General features: G+C 46.3%; 2 protein-coding genes across 2 annotated transcripts; both read left to right on the top strand.

Moving 5' to 3' along the window:
- Positions 1-426: 426 nt before the first annotated feature.
- On the top strand, positions 427-23,960 carry LOC310876098 (serine/threonine-protein kinase DCLK2-like; the record flags this gene model as incomplete). The annotated part of the gene is made up of 19 exons (XM_083789544.1): positions 427-714; positions 1,424-1,519; positions 2,130-2,555; positions 7,122-7,325; positions 8,017-8,110; positions 8,335-8,452; positions 13,775-13,901; positions 14,020-14,133; positions 14,279-14,361; positions 15,591-15,660; positions 15,967-16,072; positions 16,722-16,779; positions 17,460-17,579; positions 18,727-18,873; positions 20,235-20,368; positions 22,256-22,333; positions 22,482-22,578; positions 23,445-23,525; positions 23,670-23,960. Coding segments are annotated over exons 3-19 (2,346 nt in total), but the record flags the coding sequence as incomplete, so codon positions are not given.
- Positions 23,961-23,971: 11 nt separating this feature from the next.
- LOC310875846 (uncharacterized protein) lies at positions 23,972-24,835 on the top strand. Its single transcript, XM_083789245.1, has 2 exons — positions 23,972-24,138; positions 24,359-24,835. Exons 1-2 carry the CDS (start codon positions 24,046-24,048, stop codon positions 24,809-24,811), a joined length of 546 nt encoding a protein of 181 aa, XP_083645371.1. The 5' UTR covers positions 23,972-24,045; the 3' UTR covers positions 24,812-24,835.
- The last annotated feature ends 770 nt before the right edge of the window (positions 24,836-25,605 follow it).

Below are 25,605 nucleotides of genomic sequence, written 5' to 3'. Positions count from 1 at the left end.
TAATTGCATAGTAGCCTGCTGCCTATACTATACTGTATATGTCAAGTGCATGTCTCATGTGATTCATTGAAAATGGAGGAAGGTGGTGGAGCTGCTGGTCCTCTTTGTGCTCCATCCATCATTCACCTGATGGAGGAGCTGTCACACTGAGAGAGAGAGAGAGAGAGAGAGAGAGAGAGAGAGAGAGCAGCGCTGCAGACAGTGGGAGAGGCAGGCTGCCGTCAGTGCTGTGTGCGCGGTGTCTCGTGCTCTCTCTCTCTCTCTCTCTCTCTCTCTCTCTCTCTCTCTCTCTCTCTCTCTCTCTCTCTCTCTCTCTCTCTCTCTCTCTCTCTCTCTCTCTCTCTCTCTCTCTCAGCAGCGGCCATGCTGTCTGACGCCTCCTCGCAGTAGATAGAGAGCGCCGTGTCGGTGCAGTACAGTCAGAGGGGACACTCTAGTCACGGAGGGACCGCGGTACGTGTCGTCGCGTGGCGTGGCGTGTGTGTATGTGTTGTCTCCTCCCCCGTACTGCAGCAGCAGCAACACCCGCCACGACACAACGGGAAGGACCGAGCCGGCCGGCGCGTGACGTTATCCACGGGGATGCCGCCCGTCGACCTACTGTAGCCTACCTACTGGCCCACGAGCCTGCAGCCACACACCCGCACACCGGCGACCATCCGGGGAGGAAATTAGGAATCCTCCATAGCAACAAACACACCGCATTCATTATCGGTACGTGTCTCCCCCTCCTCTCTCTCTCTCTCTCTCTCTCTCTACATGACAGATGCAGACTAGACTGTGTGTGTGTGTGTGTGTGTGTGTGTGTGTGTGTGTGTGTGTGTGTGTGTGTGTGTGTGTGTTTGAAAGGCGATGTCAGCAGATGGATGGATGGATGGAGGCAGGGAGGGAGGGATGCTATACATACTATGTATGGGTGGATGGAGGAAGGGATGTGTGTGTGTGTGTGTGTGTGTGTGTGTGTGTGTGTGTGTGTGTGTGTGTGTGTGCGTGCGACTGTGCGTGCGTGCGTGGGGGGTGTTGACCGTAAACCCTGTTTTACCTAGCGACAGAGAGACAGTAGTTAATTATTTAACAGTAAATACAGCCCTGAGCCAACTATACTTAATTGGGCTACATCTGTTGTAGGCTAATCCGGTTCAGTTCAGATCAAGTAGGCTAACGGAAACAGATGATCTGATTTGAATTAAATATATAAGCCTGCGTATCGATCAAGACAATCAATCGATTGATTTGCACTGCAAAGTCAATATAGCGTCATGAACACATTGCCATTTGCCAAGCCTTAGTATAACATTATAGCATACAAGCATCATGTGGTCTATATTACAGGCTGCACATTATGTATCTTAACGTGTCTTATATGGTGGGATGTACATAGAGTCTGGTGATTGAACACTAAATATTGCCCCCCCCCCTTCAGGACCAAAGGGATCTCCATTGTAAAAAAAACAATTGAACCGGCAACAAAAGCAAGCCGGAGAGAGACGCAGCAGCCATCATCAGTCCCACACGGCCGGTACGAGCAGGAGAAGAGAGCGGAGGAGGAGGAGGATGGAGCCAGTGAACCTGGACCACCTACTGAGAGCACCGTCGTGTCCGATTAACGTTAAACTGCCGGGGTCGGTCTGTCTATGCGCCAGACGACTGTAATCCTGCTTAATGGAGAGGAAGAGGAAAGCCATTAGCAACATTAATAATAACATTAATTATTGCCGACGGTCCACCGGTAATAGCTACGGATACCGGCCACACGTTTTATTTTTGACATCGCGCTAGCCGAAGCGTCCGCTTCGGACTTTGCGCGTTTTGTGTGTATGTACGTATACGAGTCGAATGCAGCATGAACAGCCGCAACTGATTGAAGCGTAAGGCTGCAACTAATTACATGAATTTAAGAGAGACACGCTGGCTGTGTCTGTGATATCTTTTTAATTGTCACTATTGTCACTGTGCGGCGTTGGAGTGTAGATTTTGTCCCCACGTCGCCCCCCCGAGAGGAACACGGTGGTCATGAACACACAGGTTTGTGGACGTCTTGTCTGTGAAAACGTTGAGTCGCGGGAGTAAAAAAGAAATAAAAGAAATACGGAAGACATTTTTACTTTTAAAGCTCTGACCCCCTGCAGCCATGTCGCTGACCAACAACAACAAGAGCCTCGAACTGGAGCACTTCGACGAGCGGGACCGCGTGCGGCGCGGCCGCTCCACGCGCTCCAAGCGGGGCGAGTCGCCGTCGGGCCCCGGCTCGCGCGGGAGCAGCCTGGTGCCGAGCCCCGCGCACAGCGCTAACTGCAGCTACTACCGCACGCGCACGCTGCAGGCACTCACGTCGGAGCGGCGCGCCAAGAAGGTGCGCTTCTACCGCAACGGCGACCGCTACTTCAAGGGCCTGCTGTTCGCCGTGAGCAGCGACCGCCTGCGCTCCTACGACGCCCTGCTGGTGGAGCTGACGCGCTCGCTGGCCGACAACCTGCACCTGCCGCAGGGCGTGCGGGCCATCTACACCCTGGACGGCGCGCACAAGGTCGCCGGCTTGGAGGAGCTGCTGGAAGGTCACACACACACACACACACACACACACACACACACACACACACACACACACACACACACACACACACACACACACACACACACACACACACACACACACACACACACACACACACACACACACACACACACACACACACACACACACACACACACGTGGCGGTGGCTCAGGGGTAGAGTGGCCGGATGGTAACCGCAAGGTTGCCAGTTCGAACCCGGGCTCCCCCAGAGTTAGTGTCGAAGTGTCCTTGAGCAAGACTCTGAACCCCTAATTGCTCCCGATGTGTATAGGTTGGTGCCTTGCATGGTTTCCCCCGCCATCAGTGTGTGAATGATGGGTGAATGTAATGCACAATCTATGTAAATCTATATGTAAAGCGCCTTGGCTATAAATGCACCATTTTCTATTTACACACTCACACACACACACACACACACAGGGTTGTCACGATTACAAATGTAAGTTGAAGATTAATTGTCACACAAATACTTTTATTTTAACCGTGTACTGGTCAGCTCCCAGTGACCAACAGTATAAGACTGTGAGTGTACTGGTCAGCTCCCAGTACAACAGTATAAGGCTGTGGTTGTACTGGTCAGCTCCCAGTACAACAGTATAAGACTGTGAGTGTACTGGTCAGCTCCCAGTACAACAGTACAAGGCTGTGGTTGTACTGGTCAGCTCCCAGTACAACAGTATAAGACTGTGCTTGTACTGGTCAGCTCCCAGTACAACAGTATAAGACTGTGGTTGTACTGGTCAGCTGAGCTCCCAGTGACCAACAGTAGTAGACTGTGGTTGTACTGGTCAGCTCCTAGAGAAACAGTAGTAGACTGTGGTTAACTGGTCAGTTAACCACAGTAACAATAGAAAACTCTGGTCGGCTCCCAGTGTACTGGTCTGGCTACTAGAAGATCGATTGTACAGTGGTTAGATCCCTGTGTCCACCAGTAGTTGGTGGTTGTAGGCCTACTGGTTTTACATGATGTGTGCAAGAGAAGGTCTTCTCTTGTCCACAGACATTATGGCCAGAGAGACACTAGTACCAGCGTCAGTGACATTCACAGGTGCACATTAGCGTGTGATTGGCTGTAATGCTTGCTATTTGCCAATTTGCTAATGCATTTGTTACTGGTGGGAAGCTGTAGAGAGCTTCTGAGAGAGGGAGAGAAAGAGAGAGAGAGAGAGCAGCATCTTTAGAGTTACTGGAACTCACTAATCTTTCTCTCCTCTCTCCTCTCTCTCTCTCTCTCTCTCTCTTATATTAATTTGGGGGGAGTCTATAGCAGTGGTCAAAATGCCTTCTTCAGGGTATGTACTTTGTCATATGACACACTAATGGATTACTAGCCAAAACAGCTGATCTACAATCAATCAATCTCATGGCTCCCCTTGCTTGTTTGCTAATGCTTATTTTAGTGCTAGGAAGTAGGAAACCAAGACTCAGCCTTCAGCTAGGAGAAAGGCGCGTGTGTGTGTGTGTGTGTGTGTGTGTGTGTGTGTGTGTGTGTGTGTGTGTGTGTGAGTGAGTGTGAGTGAATTAATGAAAGACATGATATTTCTCAGTGTACAGAAGGGATCAGGCACAGAAAGACACAAACGTCCATGAGAAACACGTCCACACTACCTATGTAGTCTACAAGATCTACAAGCTCATGCTCATAGTGTTGCATGGTCCTAAATACTACATTAAATCAGGGTGCCCAGCGATTTGCAGCTCCAGGGCCTATTTCAAGGTGGCACGGCGCCATCTTGGAAGTAGCTAGAAGTAGCTATAGATGTAGCCAAAACACCCTCGAGGAGATCGACAACAACGGGAGCTATGCTTACTTATAATGCGATGGGACCGCGATGATCTCATCCACTAAAATGGAGGGGGACCACTTTTTTCCCAAACGGAAATTACATTGAATGTTGCTCAATAGACGCTCCCAGCATGTAGACCGGTGCGCTCGGTTATGATATCATTAAAGACGGAACTTTTGATTAATCTCCGTCCTGGGCGTCGAGCGGGATTATTTGATAGGACGGAGACCTCCGTTTTTGCCGCTCGGGGTGTTAATTATAATGTAATAATGATATAAATCTACAAAGTAAGTAACTAAAGTTTTCAAATAATAATTCAGTAAAAGTGCAATAATTGCCTCTGATATGAGTTGTAGTGGAGAGTGGAAGTAAAAGTATTGGAATTGAAAGGTACCTACCTACCTCAAAATTATACTTCATTAAGTAGAACAGGCAGGCCAGGTGGTAGGCAGGCTACCCCCAGTAACTGCAGTAGAGAAAGAGAGGGAGAGAGAGAGAGAGAGAGAGAGAGAGAGAGAGATAGAAAGTGTGTGTGCACGTTCTCATGAGAGAGACATGGGACTAGCCTAGCTGGCACCGTGGCACGTGTGTGATGAATGGAGGATGAGAGGAGAGGTGAATGGTGTGCAGACACAGACACAGCATGCACATAGCATGCACACACTGCACATGCACGTGCGTGCGTGCACGCGCTGCATGTGCAGTGTGTGCATGCTATGTGCATGATAACTGTGTTGAGGTGTTCCCGTCCTTATAAGGTAAAACAGGAAGTCGGCCGTACAGTAACGCTACTGTACGTGTGATTGGCTCGTTGTGTCTTAAAGGTGCACGTCTTAATTAGTGCGATAATACCAGGAAGCCATCACATCATGGCAGTTATGTTCATGGTTAATGCAACAAAACACAACATCCTGCCACACTAATAGCCAGCGCAACACCCCGTCCTTTGTCCGCCTTCTCCTACCAAACCACACCGTTTGCACACATCTCACCATGCACAACACCAACAGCATACCTGTCCAGATATCACGCACTACTTTGCATCCATGCAATATTGTGTCATATTTACAGTACATATACCCATTTCTATGAACCGCCCAGAAGGCGGCGAAATTCTAGTTGAACAAATTCATGTTTGGATGAATGTCTCTGTGTATGAATTAGCTGATTAATTAATGCACTTATTAATTGACTTTGAACTCAGTGTATAAATAGACCCTTAGAGGACATATTAAGTACAATTTAGCCCTCTACCTAGCCTGACTCCTGTCTCTCTTGCCTTAACATCTGCACTATTTTTTCTCTCTTTTTTAACTGCACTGCGAGTTACACGAGTTAATTGATTGTAGAACAGCTTCCCTCCCAATAACAAGTTACACAAGTTACATTTTCATTGTTTAATTAAGTTGTTTTAATACGTTTTAAGACTTCTATAAGGGTTTTAAGGGTCTCCATCGGACAGAGTGGGATAGGTGACACGTTTTGACGACGTCATCCGAAAAACATCCGTCGCATGGCATGCAAAGGGTTCTGGTAAATTGAGGCCCAATGCATTCCAATGGCGGCGGTGGCACGCAGCAGGCGCGTTCCTCCTCGGCTCCGTTGTTGTGATCACCACTTTGGATCGTTTTTCAACACTATGACAAGCGATTACACCATTTTAAAGCAGATTTTCATTAAAAGGAACGATGATGTCTGCACGGTCGTTCTTCAAATGTGGAATCCAGGCAGTGAACGTGGCATTGCGATGTAATTAATTCCGCAGTTAAACTTTTAATATAAAACTCTTTATAAATCGTATCCATTTGGTTCCCTTACGGGTCCAATTGGTTCCATTTCTTACACTCTCAAAGTTACACAGCTGTGAGCGGTCCATTTGGTTCATATCAATCATTTAGCTATCTAGGGGTGCCCTTGGAACAACTTCAAGGACCCCTGGGGGGTTTCCCAGACCGTTGAGAACCGGTGACTTGCATCATGTACTGTGTTGATGTTTGACAACTCCAGTAAAACCAAACACAGTAATTTCGCGATCAATTATTCAAATGACTGAAACGTTTCCTCTGCACTTGTGATGTGAATATTTCATGTGTTTGCCATTGGACCAGGCAGGGTAGTCATTAAGGGGTCTCGGCCAATCCGAGGGCTCCGTTCAGGGACGTTGCACGGAGGCAGACATTGCTTGCCAGAGTGGTTTGTTCCATCAGTAAAACTAGTTCCACCTGTCACCTCCATGCCACCCCCATGCTGCCAGAGTGGTTTGTTCCACCAGTAAAACTAGTTCCACCTGTCACCTCCATGCCACCCACATGTCACATCTCTGTAGTGTCTGACTGCTGACATTATCAGGTCAAACATGCATGCCGCTAGTTAAACTCAAACGCATGTAGGCGGAGGAGCTACAGAAATAAAAATACGTTATTTCTATTTACATTTGCAGAGCAGCGAAGATGTCATCACTCACACATTCAAATAACCAACCAAAGTGTGTGTGCACTTGTGCATGTGCGTGTGGGTGTGTCGGTAGCCCCCCCCCCCTCCTCTCTGTAGCTCCAGACTCAGTCACATAGTGTTACCATCCAGAATTGGGGGTGAAGGGTAAATATAGGTCATTTTCACCAGTTTTCCATAGGACACCTGTAGTAAAAACGGGGTGGTAAAATGATATTTCACTCCAAACTGTTTTTTTTTTTTTCTTTTTTTACAAGCTATGCAGGAATGTCAGTGTCTCCTCCTCTTCCTCTTCCTCCTCCTCCAGGTGAGAGCTACGTGTGTGCGTCCAACGAGCCCTACCGCAAGGTGGACTACAACAGCGCCAGCGCCCCCAGCTGGAGGCCAGGGGTCACGGTCACCACTGGGACCAGCAACAACACCTCCAGCACTGGGACCAGTACGGCCGCCGCCACGGCGGGCGCGGCGGCCGCGCCTCCCGGCGCCTCCGTGGGCAACGGCGGTGGAAAAGGTGCTCACATTTTTGAGGGGCCCTCCTTATATGCCCGGCTTTTGTGTTTGTGTGTAACGCTACCCCCATGGCGATGACGTGATTGTGATTGGCTGAATTCAACATTTGCTCGAGTACAAAGTACAATTATTGGCTCAGTACTCATTCTGCAGAATGTCCCACTTGTTTTCAAATGGATATTAACTTTTGAACATATGGCCAAAATGTATATAAGGGCTGACGTGGTTAATGCTTGTTTTGTTATAATAAACAAAATCTACAAAGCAACTAGTGACTACAGTTTTCAAATAATTGTAAAGTACAACATTTGGATCCGAGATGTATAGGAGAAGTAAAAGTATTGGAAATTGTAAATACTCGAGTAAAGGAACAAACACCTCAAAATCGTACTCAAGTACCAGCAGGACGGGAACCCCTTTTGGTGTTTTAAGTATTATGTTATTACTTTAGCTATTTAAAATCGTCCCTGGAACAACATATTTTCAGATGGGGGTCCGCAGCCAAATACAGATAACTCTGGGGGTCCTTTACATGAAAAAAGGTTGAGCACCACTGACATAGAAACATAGGTTTTTCAGAAAACTGTCAGGATTGAGAAGCCTTTATTTTTATTTTTATCTGCCTCAGGTCTAAATGGGTTGAGTAAATGTACTTAACTTTTTTTCTACTTTCCACCACTGTGACCGTGCAGGCTCCAGGATACGCGGCGGCGAGGCCATGGACTTCATCAAGCCCAAGCTGGTGACGGTGATCCGCAGCGGTGTCAAGCCTCGCAAGGCCGTCAGGTAGGGACAGGACGCTAATCGCTATTATCCTTTATCCAGATAAAAGAATACGCTCACCATATTATGATCGTATCCAGGAGATTTTAAATGTATCGTGAATGTCCTCCGTCCATACACTCTAATATTTTGAACCATATTTTGAATATAGCGGTATAATATCGTCAATCGCAATTATTGTTGGCCACTATAATCACGACACGCAATCCTTTCTATCGCCCCGTCAGGATCCTCCTGAACAGGAAGACGGCCCACTCCTTCAGCCAGGTGCTGGCCGACATCACACAGGCCATCAAGCTGGACAGCGGGTCCGTCCGACGCCTGTACACGCTGGACGGAAAACAGGTCTCACACTGGATTATACACACTAGTAGCTACAGTAGGCCTATACATACAGCAGCATTATTTAAAACAGGTCTCACACTGGATTATACACACTAGTTAGCTACAGTAGACCTGTACATACAGCAGCATTTAAAACAGGTCTCACACTGGATTATACACACTATACAGCATTATTTAAAACAGGTCTCACACTGGCTTATACACACCACTAGTAGCTATACGTAAACATCATTTAAAACAGGTCTCGCACTGGTCAATCAGATTGATTGATTTAAAATTGTATTAGCTCGAATGGGTACAGTCCAAGGAAGGTACAGGTGATTACAAAAAGACTTGTTTACATCAGGGTCCACCGTTTTCAATTGTAGTTCTAGACTATATAGCATTCGGAGATTGTGGAATAGTTGTCTGGCTATGTGAGACTACATACATTCTGAATAAACGTTGTGGTTTTTAAAAAAAAGTAAAAAAGTCTATATTATGCACACGGTGCGATCTGCTGTGAGCTTGTGGATCTGCTATTTTCAGTACTTCTGTATACGTTTGTCAGGTGAAACCTGAATAATGAAAGCTCATGAAATGTAGACGACCTTTTGAGGACCTATAGTCATACCGATGGCCTAGCCCGATTGGCTGCCACACAGTAAGCCAATGGGAGTGTAGTATGATTGCCTCGAAGCGACAACAGCTGCTAATGTTATGAGCTGGACAGCAGGAAAGCCACAACAAAGCACAGTCATTGAACCACGCACAGAACGTCGGAAACGAACACGGCCGCGAGGTTGCAACAGAGAAACATATATGTTACTAAAATCATAATAATATTATGGGGGGACAACAATGACAAAAAGGGGGACAACGGAGACAGCGCCTGTTTCACCTAACACATTATTACTATGTAATCATTCCTTGTTTTGTTTATGAAATTTCTTCGTTTATTTTTGTTGTGCAACCAATATAGACAGCTATATGTATCCCTGACTTGCTGGATACCTGGCTGGGTCCCTGGCTGGGTCCCTGGCTGTGTCCCTGGCTGTGTCCCTGGCTGGGTCCCTGGCTGTGTCCCTGGCTATGTCCGAGCACGAAAATAGCGCTTGGTTGGTTTTCACAACCAAGTGTCACTGTTGCGCAGCCTAACACATATTGATGATTTGGGGTGTTACAGACAGTGACAGTACAGTACAGTAGAGCGGCCCCCTGGGGACCCCTACAACACGGTAACTCTGTAATTTCTCAACCATTTTGGAACGAGGAGCTGCTTGCCGGAACCGGGCCGGCCCCCACACGGAGTTGCACCACTCACTTCACACGGGTGTGATTTTTTGTTTGTTTTTAAATGTATGCATGAAAAAGAATGTCTGAAAATGTTTGATTTAACGTACTTGCGGCCAGCAGTGGATATAGATAGCGGGACATGGGTTGCTTCCCAAGGTCGGTTAGCAAGGACAACGAGGAATTCCAGATGGCAATCACATCATGCCCGTAGACTTATTTAGACCTCTCTGATCTCGTCCAGGGCCGTGTGAGATCAATTATTGATTCCAACTGAAAATATGTTGCTTATCGTTTAGTTACTAACATGAAATGAAATCTATACTTTTAAAACACGTGTGTATGTGTACTTGGCTGCGTGCATGTGTGTGTGCGTGCTTGCGTGTTCAGGAATGTTGATATTCTACAATGACAGGCATGCAGACAGAATGGCCTTATTGTCTGTCTGTTTGTAGTGATGTTGAGTACAGGGTTGAATCTAAAAACTCGACATACCTCCTCCTGTGTGTGTGTGTGTGTGTGCCCGCGTGCCCGCGCGAGTGTGCCCGCGCGCATGCATGTGTGTCTGGGCGTGTGTCCTCTCTGTCCTTTCAGTTTCTCACTTCAAGCAATGGGGCACCAGAACCCCCCCGTCCCCCCACACACACACACACACACACAAACACAGCACTCTCTCGTTCCCATAGCAACCACTCCTGTTAACCCACAATCCCTCCCCATTCCTAGCCTCCTTCGTCTCTCACACACACACTCACACACACACACACACACACGCTGTGCAGTTCCGGAGGCGTTGAGACGTTGAGAAATGAGTGAATAGAGGGGGAATGGAGAGATTACAAGAGGAGAGGAGGGGAGGAGGGGAGGAGGGGAGGGGAGGGTAAAAGGGAGGAGAGGAGAGGAGGAGTGGGGGGTAAAAGGGAGGAGAGGAGAGAAGGGGACGTGTAGGTCATTGGTATGCTGCAGTGGTCCTCCTGCAGTGAAGGAGAAGAAGTGAAACATTGAAATATATAATGCTCATTACTGGAGAGGAGAGGAGAGGAGAGGAGAGGAGAGGAGAGGAGAGGAGAGGAGAGGAGAGGAGAGGAGAGGAGAGGAGAGGAGAGGAGAGGAGAGGAGAGGAGAGGAGAGGAGAGGAGAGGAGAGGAGAGGAGAGGAGAGGGAGAGGAGAGGAGAGGAGAGGAGAGGAGAGGGAGGAGAGGAGAGGAGAGGAGAGGAGAGGAGAGGAGAGGAGAGAGACATACTGACTGAGTTTAGAGTAGAAACAGCATGTCTGTCTGTCTGTCTGTGTCTGTCTGTCTTGTTTATGTGACCCCATTCCATGTCTGTCATTCCGCTCCTGTCTGATTTTAAATGATTTGACAAACACGGAGAGACAGAGAGAGAGACAGAGAGAGAGAGAGAGAGAGAGATCCATGGAGAGGGGGATTTAGAGAGATCTGTGTTAGGTCATTGGGTTGTCTGCACAGCACTACACGCACACACACACACGCACGCACATAAAATTGCACCCGGCAGCCGGTGAAAACTAGAGTTCTCAACAGGCCCCAAAATTAAGGGCCGGCCCTACCTGTCTCCACCAGCTATAGGATTTTTTTCCATCCAGCTCCATCGAGCCTCCATTTTAACATGGTTTTCAAAGCCCTGAATCTCTAAAGCTTTGAGCGCTGTCCATGGTGTGCCGTCGCGCATCCCGGCGATTTGTGACTTTGGCTCGCATCGCGCCGTAACCGCTTCTGACGAGAGCTAAGGCTAAGAGTATGAGCTAATAATACTGATCACTGTTCTCACAACAACAGCCCCCCCCCCCCCCCACCTCACTGACCCGGAAATAAAACAGAGGCGCGTAGAGTGAGAGTGGACGGAAGCTATTTGCTTATGCTACCACCTACCGAAGCCAAACAGAACCTTATCAGTCGACGTCACACAGATGAGCCGATGAGCATGCGCGCGCAGGCCGACAGCACAAGAACCCCACCTCTCATGAGATGCAATGGAAAAGTTCTAACTGCAATAGATACTTCCTTAACGTTAACGAAGTCCACACCCACAACACCAGAGGGAGTGCAACGAACCATGTGCAACCCAGATTCGGCACAAACAAGGGACTAAATTATTTTCGCTCCTATGCTACCAAAATGCAACCCGACGCTGCCAGATCCAAGAAGCTTGCTACACACACCTTAGCTCACGCTGATTGGTTCGAACCGGGATCGGTTCGGTGTTAGCTCAACCCCCTGAGCGATCTCAGATGGATGCTGTCTTGGGGAACATGGTTACTCAATACCGCCCCCATCTGGCAGAGTCAGGTTAACCTAAATGTGGAACGCCCTACCAACAGTCATTAAGACATGCGAATCCCTTGACTCCTTCAAAACCGCTCTCAAAGGGCACCTACAGACGGCTGCAATTCGAAACTGGCCCCCGTAAAATCTGAATCCCCCCCCACCCCCTTTTCCCCCCTCACTGTATATGTTTCTTTTCCCTTTTTACCTCCTTTATGATGAATTCCAGTTCTGTTCTTTGACTATATAGAAGTGTCTATTTGTACGTCTCTAAATGTTTTGATGAATTGAACATGGTGGACCCTCTTGTAAACAAGTGTAATTCCCCAGTGTGGGGAAAGAATCTCTCGCCCTTGAAATATATAATCCTTAGTTTCTGTTGTGTGTGTGAACAATAATAGCAATTCAAAGCAGTTGTCCTCAAAACCACACCTGCAAACGCTCTCATAACAACGCAGGGTATCGCTCATGATCACGGCAGCAGAGCCTGTTTGTGCATGGCTGCACACGCACCTGCAGCACATCAAAAGTATTATTTATGCTCCGTCCCGCAATAGCACACACAGACCTCTAAGCTTACAACAGTCGCACCCGCGACACGAGGTGAGCTTGTATATCAGCTGTTCTGAAGTATAAATGTCTCCTAGGGTGCACCTCACTAGCCAACACACAAGAGGAGGTTAAATGGACTGAAACCAGCGCTCCCCAAAACAACAGGTTTGGAGATCTGTTGGGAATTGATTACATGAAACAATCACCCGCGCCGCACAGTCCCAATGTTTGTAAACAAATAATTCATACCGTTCACGTATTCAACGACAGAAACTCAATTAAATCGTTAATCACAATGATTCTAGCGGCAATTAATCAGCAAGTAAAATGCCATAATGGAGACAGCCTCTCTGGAGTAGTGTGTGTTTTTCTATGAGCAGGCAGCAGTACAAGTATAGTCTGTCGGTGTTGTTTGGGCTGCATTGTTGAGCACTGGGAGAGAGGGCTCTCTCTCTCTCTCTCTCTCTCTCTCTCGGTATGGTTGAGTGCAGAGAAGTTGATCAAACAAAAACAGAGAGAGAGAAAGAGCTATCTTGCGCCACACCCCTTATCCCTAAACTTATTTGCCATTTTTTACTATTTTAATGCATTTTAAGAGAGTTCAAATAGCTGATCTACAAGCTCACAACGTGTCAATGCAGAACCAAAAGCTTCATACCAAATGGTTTAATACGAATAAGTGTATTGTTACACCATGCGCGTGTCTGTCTGTCTGTCTGACACTGTCTGTCATCAACGTTCTATTCTACAGACTCTTCTCTCTGTTCCCTGTCTTTTAATCCCTCTTTCCCCAGTTTCCTTCATTCATAGATTATTGTTTTGTTCAACTCCCCCCCCCCCCCCCCCCCTCTCTCTCATTATTTCCCTCTCAGTAAATCTGGGCCAGTTTGATGAATGACTTGCATTTTGTCCTCAAGACATTCATTTCTGTGTGCGTGCGTGTGCGTACGTGCATCTGCGCTAGCGGTGTTGTCAGCCGAAGACTGGACCACAACTAACACACTGTAATGTAAAAAGAACACATGTATGCTATTATAATTTTATGATCAATAATTAAACCTCCTCGGGTGACAGTGATTCTTTAGTTAAATCAATAATAAATGTGTGTTTGTGTGTGTATGTACTGTATGTGTGTGTGTGTGTGTGTGTGTGTGTGTGTGTGTGTGTGTGTGTGTGTGTGTGTGTGTGTGTGTGTGTTATTCTACCACTGTAGGTAACCTGCCTGCAGGATTTCTTCGGTGATGACGATGTGTTCATGGCGTGTGGACCCGAGAAGTTCCGCTACGCTCAGGACGACTTCCTCCTCACGCACAGCAGCAAGACGCCCGCCTTCGTTAACGGTATCGGACAGGCAGTGGTTCTCAAACTTTTCATTCACTTTCACATTTTCTCTGCCGGCCACTCTACCCCTGAGCCACTTCTAAGCACGGCTTAAAGAATCTTTCTCTCTCTCTCCAGAGGTGAAGTCCAAGGTGTCTCGCCCGTCAGCTCTCCAAAAGATTACAACTCCCAGGATTCCTAGCACCAAGACTCCGCCCAAAACGCCACCCAGAACCAAGTCACCTGGACCAGGTATATATATGAGCTAACCAAGACAAACAACGCTAACAAAAGATTGTTTCTTTCTCCAAGCTTCCTTGTGTATGAGCAGGAAGTGAAAGTTAATTGAAGAAAACTGTAATATTCTAGCATGGCTCCTCCTCTCCCTGCATTTCAGCCAATGAGGGATCCCAGGCGACACAGAGGTCATCGCGCTCAAGCCCCTCCCCCACCAGTCCTGGAAGCCGACGCAGCCTCAAGGTGAGACAGTTTAACTCTCTGAGCGGCCAAGGCGGGATTGTGTTTTTGACGGCCCATCGCGGTCCGTCGCTAGTCGTGTTAGAAGTAATCATACATAAGTTGGTTGCCAATCCTCCAAAGGGTATTTTGGCTACATCTAGCTACATCTAAGATGGCACTGTGCCACCTTGAAATGGGCTCTGAAGCTGCAAATCGCTGGGCCCAGACGTTTTATTTCCAGCACGGAGGTGGGGGGGAAATAGTTTGGGGATAAAGTTTGCGTGCTTCCATCTGTTACTTCTATGACACAGCACAATTCAACTGCAGTCAATAGTGGGACACCGCTGAGAGCCACACACAAAGCTGCAGTTAGGTTCTTAATTAAGGGCGCGTTCTGAATGCAATGCAAACTAATAGGCGAGTGCGCTCCGGTGCGGTATGCAAAGGGAAAGAATTACTTCTGTCCGTGACAATAATCAATCCTACAGTTTGAATTCTGTACACATGCAAGAGCAAAAAATATGATATGGGGAAAACAATTGAAAAAATATATTAATCTTTTATTGTTTTCGACTTTTGACTTCTCTTAATTTAAATCGACTTGTGTAAATCGGTGCATCGATTTTTTAATGAATGCCCTAGTATGGCACAGTTGGATACAATAGCTATTCACGAGATTATCTCGTTCTGGCACAGATTCAGTTAAGTTGCACCCATGAAAAGTTTGACAAAATTCGGTGTTAATTTTAAAAGATTTAGCTATTTAGTCGACCAAGACTAGACTAAGACAATTTCAGATGACTAAAATAGGACTAAAACTAAGTGGTGTGTTATTCAACAAAAGACTATAGATCAGAATTTGCTGTCAAAATGATCACTTATTTGCTCAATGCCAACAAATAATATATTATATAATCTATCTCTGTCTGTGAAGCAGTGGAACATTGTGAAATGCTCACTGCGAAACGGTGGTAAACAACGAGGAATGACACTGTACATTTCTTTCATTAGATTAGACAACAGGCACTCTGCTCCTAATTAGCACATCACTCTCTCTCTCTCTCTCTCTCTCTCTCTCTCTCTCTCTCTCTCGCTTATAGCGCCCTCTAGCGATATTGACATCAGACTTCGGTGCTCTATTGCTGCAAGTCAAGTAAATTAACTGAGATTACAGACATTAATAATAGACCTGTCTGTCTGTCTGTCTGTCTGTCTGTCTGTCTGTCTGTCCTATCTTCCTTTCTCTCCAGATCTCAGCTCATCATGGCTCCTCTGATTTGAATGGATCTCTAAATCAGACTGAAGACACCATCCCTGAAGGTGCGCACGCATGCACGCACGCACGCACGCACGCACGCAGGTCTTAAAGCCCCAAAAAATCCCAAGACTGAAATTGTTTTTTTTGCAAATCTGCACGGATCTCATTAAATGACCCATATGAAATCCTCAGGACTGAAATCAGTCCCCAGGACTGAGAACGTTAAGCCCTGTGCACACACGCACGCACGCACACACACATGTGCCTTGGACATCTGCTTCAATCACGCTATTTCTTCTGCCAGAAGTGTATGTAATTGTGTGTGTGTGTGTGTGTGTGTGTGTGTGTGTGTGTGTGTGTGTCTCCAGTAAACGGTAACAGGTGTGTGTCGTCCTCAACCATCAACGACAAGTACAAGGTCGGCAAGGTCATCGGAGATGGAAACTTTGCTGTGGTCAAGGACTGTGTAGAGAGGTATTTACCACGCACACACACACACACACACACACACACACACACACACACACAAACACACACAAACACAGGAAATTGCATACAAGGACATAAATAGTTTTAGGTGCAGCAAAGTTACATGCACAAAACCAAGGGTCCTCAGTCACGATGCAACAAGCATGTCATGTCACCCAGAATTCCATGGGCACAAAGAGTAGTGTTGGCATCCTAAGTTCGAGACCCCCTCCAACAACCAGTCCGCGGGCCGGGCATGTCCCAGGCTGGACGAAGGAACAAAGTTCCCAGTCCACTCCTGCCTTTCTGCCCGGTTTCATAACGCTCTCCGTAGCGTGTCCCATGGGCCCAAAGTCCACCCACTGTTGTTCTGCCAGCAGAACAACAGTGGGTTCGGTAGCTGCCCACCAGGCAGCGTCGGCTGTCGGTATACTCCTTCTTGTATGCAGGCTTGCGATCGTGTTGAAGCACACAGTGTCCACAGAGGTTGCAAATGCATCTTCAATCTGCACCCGCTACATTAACGGCGGTAGTTACAACGGAGCAGGTTAACGTCATGCCACGCACATGCACACACACACACACACACACACACACACACACACACACACACTCACCTAAAGGTTTCATGTTTGTTCAATGTTTTGATTGACAGGTCGACAGGTCAGGAGTATGCTCTGAAGATCATAGACAAAGCTCGCTGCTGTGGAAAGGTACACAACTACTATCTATCTATCTACTGTATACTACTACGATATTACTGTAACAACAACTAAAATTCCCCTATGGAGATTACAATGCAAATAAAAAGTTCCATGAACCAGTGGACTTAGCGCCCTCTGACGATATTGACGTCAGACTTCGGTGCTCTATTGTTACTGTTAATGGTCCATTTGGTTTCATTTTACGCTCTTAAAAGTTAAAGATCTATGAGGGTCCATTTGGTTCAGCCCTCCATCATTTAGGACCACCTGGAACCCCCCCAAGGACCACTGGTGGTCCCTGGAACAATGGTTGAAAACCATTGCTCTATAAACTGCCAGGGATCTTCCAAATTCACTTTAACATGACTGTTACTATTACTACTGTCTGCTGCTACTGCTACTAATACTGCTATCTACTAGTACTAACAACAATATGATTACCACATAAATCACTGTCGGTGTACACCACTACTTTCAAAATGACCAGCTCAAAAAGACCTACCCACCAAAGAAATATGATCTAATATTATCTCATCTTCTTGTCCTCTCAGCCTGTTGCACAGTTTTAAGCCTTCAATACATTGTACTCTATCTGTGCGTGTGTGTGTGTGCGCGTGTCTGTGTGTGTGTGTGTGTGTGTGTGTGCGTCTGCGCGTGTCTGTGTGTGTGCGTGCCTGCGCGTCTGACAGGAGCATCTAATAGAGAACGAGGTGGCCGTGTTGCGTCGGGTCAGACATCCCAGCATCATTCAGCTCATCGAGGTGGACGACACGCCCACTCAGCTGTTCCTGGTCATGGAGCTGGTCAAGGTATCTTCATGTCTGGTTGAAAACTCATCCACTGCAACTATAAATTCTGACCTGAGATCAGATTCTAAAAATGTCTTCTACATCCTGACAGTTTTCTGAAAAAGCTATGTTTCTATGTCAGTCGTTCTTCGTAGTAGATCTGCTATTTTTCAATAGCTAAAGCATAACATGATGCTAACACCAAAAGGGGTTCCTGCCCAAAATGGGTTAAAAACTCATCGACTGCCACTATTCATTACTGAATTGTTCCGCCAGTGCCACTGCCTTTTCCTAGAGGTACTTTCAGACGAGAATCGTTTATTAACGCAGACGTCGTCGCCTGGATCAACGACAGTTCTGCTCACGAGGGGCGCGACAACGCAAGCGTAAAAAAAAAAAAGAAGCTCAACAGAATCCAGGTCTGGTCGGTCAAGCACGCGCGCGACAATTCTACGGGGCCGCCCTCACGTAAACACGCTTGCCTTGTCGCCCCTCGACTTTTCCGCGCGTACAGAAAAAAACAACGCAGGTCTCATTGAAAATGAATTAGTAGGCGCGTTAATCGCTGCTCATCCTTTACTTTTATTTTGAAGAACAAAAACTGAACCGGAAGTAAAAAGTTAAAAAAAAAGTGTCCTGCAATCTTATTTTAAAGGTATAATGACATTATTCTTACCAACATTTTAACAACATAGTCTTTGTCATGGTCCTTTCAAAGTGTATTAAAAGGTTTAACAGAAAATCCAATCTAGTATGCCATGCCAGGTGTTTTTCTCTCTGGTTCTAAAGCTTCTTCAGATGCAATGGAAAAACACCTTATTTTAGCCAGCAGATGGCACTTTGCCTGTCAATCATCGCCTCTGCACACTTCCACACTTCCACACTCACTCCAGAGGGCCACTATATTTCCACACTCACTCCAGAGGGCCACTATATTTCCACACTCACTCCAGAGGGCCACTATATTTCCACACTCACTCCAGAGGGCCACTATATTTCCACACTCACTCCAGAGGGCCACTATATTTCCACACTCACTCCAGAGGTCCACCATATTTCCAGAGACGCTTTATACTTTTTGTTTGCATTTCATTTGGATATAAACATTTGCATGATTTTCAAAACCTCTCTCTCTCTCTGTCTCTCTGTCTCTCTCTCTCTCTCCAAGGGGGGAGATTTGTTCGACGCCATCACGTCGTCCACTAAGTACACGGAGCGAGATGCCAGTGCCATGGTGTACAATCTGGCGGGGGCCGTCAAGTACCTGCACCGCATGAAGATAGTACACAGAGACATCAAGCCAGAGAATCTACTGGTACACACTACTAGTACTACTAATAATACTGCATGAACATAGTACACAGAGACATCAAGCCAGAGAATCTACTGGTACACACTACTAGTACTAACTAATACTACTACATGAAGATAGTACACAGAGACATCAAGCCAGAGAATCTACTGGTACACACTACTAGTACTAACTAATACTACTACATGAAGATAGTACACAGAGACATCAAGCCAGAGAATCTACTGGTACACACTACTAGTACTACTAATAATACTGCATGAACATAGTACACAGAGACATCAAGCCAGATAATCTACTGGTACACACTACTAGTACTAACTAATAATACTGCATGAAGATAGTACACAGAGACATCAAACCAGATAATCTACTGGTACACACTACTAGTACTAACTAATACTACTACATGAAGATAGTACACAGAGACATCAAACCAGAGAATCTACTGGTACACACTACTAGTACTACTGCATGAACATAGTACACAGGGACAGCATTATTGCTTTCCGACCACAGTCGGTGAAACTCGCCCCACACTCTTCATTTGCGAGCTTGTTTGGGGATCAAAGAGGAGGAAGAACACAGAAGAGCATTAATTACCGTTGTAATGATATTGGAGCCTCTCGACGGGGATGTAGAGTTAAATAATCAATGAGGTTACTCTGCCGTGCCTCCTGGCCATTACACACTGCCTTAACTCTTTTTTTTTGCTGCTAGCAAATGGAGGTTTGACTTATGGAGGTTTGAAAATCCTGCTTTGAACCGAGGTGAATGGAGAGGAGTTGCAACGTCCCACAGCTGGTGGTGACGGAGGCGTTGCATAGCAACCGGATCAATGTTAACAGCTGCTCTGGGGCTCAACCACTATATACAGATTATACGAGGGGGTACGAACATGTAGCTGGCTGATAACGTCCCATAGCTGGAGGTACGAATATATTCGTACCTCGCAGAGAATAATTAATGACAGTGGTGGAAAGTACATTTTCCGTTTACAGCCTCCAATTAAAATAGCTGATCTACAAGCTCACAACGTGTCGCGCTGTGACATGTTGTGAGCTTGCAGTAGTGTAGTGTAAAATAAGTCATTACGACGGCATCAAGGCCCGCCAATATACATTTTAGTTGACAAAATGAACTGTAGATTTAGTCGACTAAAATCGTATGATATTTAGTCGACTAAAACTAGACTAACACCAAAATATTCCAGGTGACTAAAATGTGACTAAAACTAAATGAAAACTATTCAAGAGACTGACTAACTATTCAAGAGACTGACTAAACTAAGAGCAAAATTAGCTGTCAAAATCAACATCCAACCAAACCAACCAAGCCGTGTAATTAATGAATTGTGTTAACAGGTGTGCGAGTATCCAGACGGTACCAAGTCGTTGAAGCTGGGAGACTTCGGTCTGGCCACCGTGGTGGAAGGTCCTCTCTACACCGTCTGTGGAACACCTACTTATGTAGCACCTGAGATCATAGCTGAGACTGGGTGAGTTTCTCTCTCTCTCTCTCTCTGTCTGTGTCTGTGTGTGTGTGTCCAGGGTAAGAAATACCATCACAATATAGAGAATACTAGTTGTAGAGAGACTGAGAATACTTACAGTAATAACACCCATCAATAGGAGATAGAAAGCTAACAGTTTATGTTAAGACCGTTCCTCACCCAGTAATCAGCCCTGCTCCTAATCCAGACAACAGTCTTGTCAAAACTTGACTATTGTAACTCCCTCCTTACTGGCCTACCAGCATGTGCACTTAAGCCTCTCCAGCTGATCCAAAATGCCGCAGCTCGCTTGGTCTTCAACCAGCCAAAATTCTCACATGTCTCCCCGCTGCTCCGCTCCCTCCACTGGCTCCCGGTCGCTGCCCGCACAGAATACAAAACTCTGATGCTGGCATTCAAAGCAACCAAAGGTATGGCTCCCCCATATCTTGCAAGTATGATCGAACCCTACAAACCCTCCCGCGCACTCAGATCAGCCAACGCAGGGAAGCTGGAAGTACCCTCACTAAAAACGCCGGGACAACGATCCACACGTCCCAAACTCTTCTCCCTTCTGGCTCCAAAACTGTGGAATGCACTTCCCATTGCAGTCAGAACTGCAGCATCACTCCCAATCTTCCACCGTAGTCTGAAAACCCACCTTTTCAGACTCCATCATGGCCCATAGCACTTACCCCACCCCCTTAGATAGCATTTCTGTAGACTTATATAGCATTTGATACAGACTTATAGCATGTTATGTAGACAGCACTATAATTGCATTGTATGTAGTCATAGCACGTCATAGTACATATGTATAGCATAGTAGTATATATGTATAGTTTATATGTATAGCTTCATTATATAGATATTCCACTGTTACTTTCTTAGCTTACGCATGTTTCTTGATAAATGTTTTTATGTGATGTATTCCCATGCTTTTTTGTTCTTGCTTAATGTAAGTCGCTCTGGATTAAGAGCGTCTGCTAAATGCCTAAATTGTAAATTGTAATGTTGCGGAGTCACAATGCCCTCTACTGACAACATTGGTGTACTGCTGCTTTTGTATTTAGTTTGTCCATTATGAATATTATTATCATCTTTTATATTACTATTACTAATGCTGCTCAGCTGCAATGCTGTCTGGGGTCAAATCGAATCAAATGGAACCCTTTACTCGTATGCACCTGTACACATCATATTTAACCCATTTTGACCTGACGTAAAAAATTTTTTTTTTAAAGTCTTCTGAAAGAATATATACCGGTATTCAAAGATTTGTGCCGCATTTTTACGATTTTTCAAAAATAGCTAAAGCATAACATAATGCTTAAAACACCAAAAAGGGTTCCCGCCCAAAATGGGTTAAGAACATCTTGATCCTTGTTAACCCATTTAGGAGTAGGACTGAGGCCAGATTCTAAATCATGACAGTTTTCAGAAAATCTTGTTTCTATGTCAGTGGTTCTCAGACATTATATGTAATTGGCCGCCGACCCACATCTGAAAATATGTTGTTCCAGGGACCCCCCCCCCCCCCCCCCCGAGAAGCAAAGATTTGAGTTAAAGCTTGTAGATCTGCTATTTCTTTCAATAGCTAAAAGTATAACATAGCGTAAAACACCAAAAGCTCAATGGCACTTTGGTAGAGGTATGGACTTTGTAGTTACCCAAGTAGAATCATTGGGAAACAGAACAAGTACATGGTGAACATTCAGTATGTGAAACATACAGCATCAGTAAACATAATGGTATGTGTGTGTGTGTGTGTGTGTGTGTGTGTGTGTGTGTGTGTGTGTGTGTGTGTGTGTGTGTGTGTGTGTGTGTGTGTGTGTGTGTGTGTGTGTGTGTGTGTGTGTGTGTGTGTGTGTGTGTGTGTGTGTGCGCGTACAGATACGGTTTGAAGGTAGACATCTGGGCTGCAGGAATCATCACCTACATCCTGCTGTGTGGGTTCCCTCCATTCAGAAGGTCAGACATCACACACACAGGATCTACAATGTTTTAAATCATTCTAGAGGCCTGTAGCATGTTCTAAATAAAACTTCTAGAATGACCCAGAAGACGTTTGCCCAAAATAAATAACACACATCCTCTGACGTCCGTCATCACTCCTCAGTGAGAACAATGTCCAGGATGAGCTGTTTGATCAGATCCTCAGAGGCAAGTTGGAGTTTCCCTCTCCAGACTGGGATACCGTCAGCCTGCCAGCCAAGGTTAGAGCTTTTAACCACTTTAACGTCATTATTTTTAAACTTTTGCTGTTGACAAATAACCTATTTATTTTATGGAGATATGAGCTTTACAGCCAACAGCCCAGACATGAAGCATTAGGTGCGTCAGTGGCTCAGGGGTAGAGTGGCCAGTAGAACGTCTCGATGGGAAAACCGGGAGGTTCCCAGTTGGATCCCGGCACCTCGGACTCCTCCCAGAGCTGAATGAGTGAATGCAATGTACAATCTATGAAAAGCGCTTTGGATAACAGCGCTATATAAAAGCACAATTTACCAAAAGATGGACTAGACTAAAGAACTCTGCTGAGACTTGGCTTCACAGGAATATGCTGGACTTGCTGTCCAGTATGAGTGACAGGCAGGCATGTAACGATATAAACTGGTGACATTCTTTTATCGATTTAATAAAAACATGTATCGTGATCCAAGGATTTGAGATTTGTGAAAAGGGTTCCCGTCATTTACTAGCTAATCGGCTAAATAAGCTTTTCTCTCTCTTCAGAAGCATTCATATTGAAAATGCGAGGTAGCGACGATTTAGTATTGAGCCCTAAACATCCACGTTTTGGCCATCTTGAGGAGGGCAAAATGCACCGATCCGACCGTTGCCTAGGGACGGAGAACGCTGCTTTACGGTAGTGCTGTTAGTGTAGTGTCTGAGTCAATGAAAAACTACAAATTACGTCAATTACGTCAACGGTAAGAATCGTGTGATTTATTACGTCAATTATGGCAAGGGCTAAGCATTATGTCACACTAGTAGAACATACTTGGATTGGACTGTAAACCTGACCGCTGATTACCCGCCAATGGCCACCATTAAAGCTGACCTCTGACCTGTTCCTCAGATGCTGATTGGCCAGATGCTGCAGGTGAACGTAGACGCTCGTTTCACCGCTGAGGAGGTCCTGTCACATGAATGGGTGACGGTGAGGACACGCGCACACACACCGTTCTCCATCTCCTATTGATAAAATACAAAGACAATCTGTGCGTGAACCATACTGTAACACTCTCATCACTGTGTGTTATCGTTATATAAACGTTAACGTTATGCATGCGTATTGGTCCAGGACGAGAGCCCAGCGGGGAGCAACACTGTGACCAGTACGGATGACGAGCAGCCGACCGAACATCAGTCTCCCTCCGGACTGGTCACAGACGAGGAACTGGAACGCCACTCTCCAGAACTGGTCACAGACGAGGAAGCTGAACGCCAGCTACGCCACTCTCCAGTACTGGTCACAGACAAGGAAAATGAACGCCAGCTACGCCACTCTCCAGTACTGGTCACAGACGAGGAAGCTGTACGCCAGCTACGCCACTCTCCAGCACTGGTCACAGACAAGGGAGCTGAACGCCAGCCATGCCACTCTCCAGCACTGGTCACAGACAAGGAAGCTGAACGCCAGCCACGCCACTCTCCAGTACTGGTCACAGACAAGGAAAATGAACGCCAGCTACACCACTCTCCAGTACTGGTCACAGACAAGGAAGCTGAACGCCAGCTACGCCACTCTCCAGCACTGGTCACAGATCAAGGTTAGAACCGTTTGGGATTTTTCATTATAGTTTAGTTTTTAGTTTTCTAACCCTAAGGGCATTTTATCTGTAATTTTCAGTTCGTTTTAGTTTCAGTTTATTTCATTTTTATTATTATTGTCATTATTATTAGTTTTATTTAGTTCAGTTAACTCCCCCCCCCCCCTTTTTGGTGGGGTTATTACGTTAACTTTTGTTAACTATAATCTCCTTGTTACAGATGATGAACAGCATCGTGAACGCCACTCTCCAGCACTGGTCTCAGAGGAGGAAGGTACTGGACACCACCAGTCTCCAGGAGGACTGCTCAGTGAAGGCCAACAGACACCTGACTACCAGTCTCCAGGAGGACTGCTCAGTGAAGGCCAACAGACACCTGACTACCAGTCTCCAGGAGGACTGGTCAGTGAAGGCCAACAGACACCTGACTACCAGTCTCCAGGAGGACTGCTCAGTGAAGGCCAACAGACACCTGACTACCAGTCTCCAGGAGGACTGGTCAGTGAAGGCCAACAGACACCTGACTACCAGTCTCCAGGAGGACTGGTCAGTGAAGGCCAACAGACAACTGACTACCAGTCTCCAGTGCTGCAGACCAAACCACTGCCCTCACCACTGGTTTAGCCCTGATGAACTCTGGACCCCACCAATGCATAGTCACGGATCTTCTTGACCTTTGCCCTTGGTCTTAGGCAGTTCTGTGCGGTTCCTCTCAGACCTTTCCATTTCGATGACCCCTAATAGAACTGAGAGTGTGTACGATTGGAACCAAATGCACCCTTGCGCGGGTCCATTCGGTTCCATTCGTATACACTCTCAAGGTTACAGACCTGTAAGGGTCCATTTGTGAGGGTCCCCCGGATTCCTACTTTGAGAACCACTGGTCTAAGGTTATCTTAAGCATGTCTTTGATGCCAGATCTAACCCTATAACCCTTTATAAATGCCCTAAAAAGTACTGGTTCCATTTCTCCGCTGGGGGCTCAAAAAGTTCCCTCGTTGCTGGTCAAGGGCACATTCCATTTATTCTAATGGACCCCTGTGTGAGTCTGCTTGGATGTGTTCCATTTGTCCTTCTGGGCCTTTCTCTGACCTGTCCACCTTGCCTTGTTGTATGGGACAAGTCCAGTGGTGGAAAAAAGTACTTTACTTAAGTAAAAATTAGGGACGTCCCGATCACATTTCTTTTGCTCATGATCCGATTCCGATCATTTGATTTTGAGCGGCTTTTCCCGATCCGATATGTATATTTTACAGAACACGTTTATGCCATATCACAATAGTACAATATCCCAAATCACAGACATGGACATAATATCGATACTAGGGATGTCCCGATCACGTTCTTTGGCTCTCGATCCGATTCCGTTCATTTGAAAAGGACATGATCGACCCCACTCATGTTGATGTCCTCTTGACACTGAAGTGTGGATAACTGTTTCCTAGGCCGGGGGGGGGGGGGGGGGGG

Source organism: Protomyctophum parallelum (genome assembly GCF_964188405.1).
Source record: "Protomyctophum parallelum genome assembly, chromosome: 18".
Classification (NCBI taxonomy): Eukaryota; Metazoa; Chordata; class Actinopteri; order Myctophiformes; family Myctophidae; genus Protomyctophum; species Protomyctophum parallelum.
The sequence above is the reverse complement of the archived record's forward strand: the minus strand, read 5'-3'. Positions and strand labels throughout refer to the sequence as shown.

What these genes read in the sequence shown, in the direction of transcription:
- LOC310875846 (XM_083789245.1), top strand. Translation starts at nt 24,046, where the DNA reads ATGAACGCCAGCTACACCACTCTCCAGTACTGGTCACAGACAAGGAAG. An exon ending in AGCACTGGTCACAGATCAAG is followed by an intron (nt 24,139 to 24,358) that starts GTTAGAACCGTT and finishes TCCTTGTTACAG; the next exon opens with ATGATGAACAGCATCGTGAA.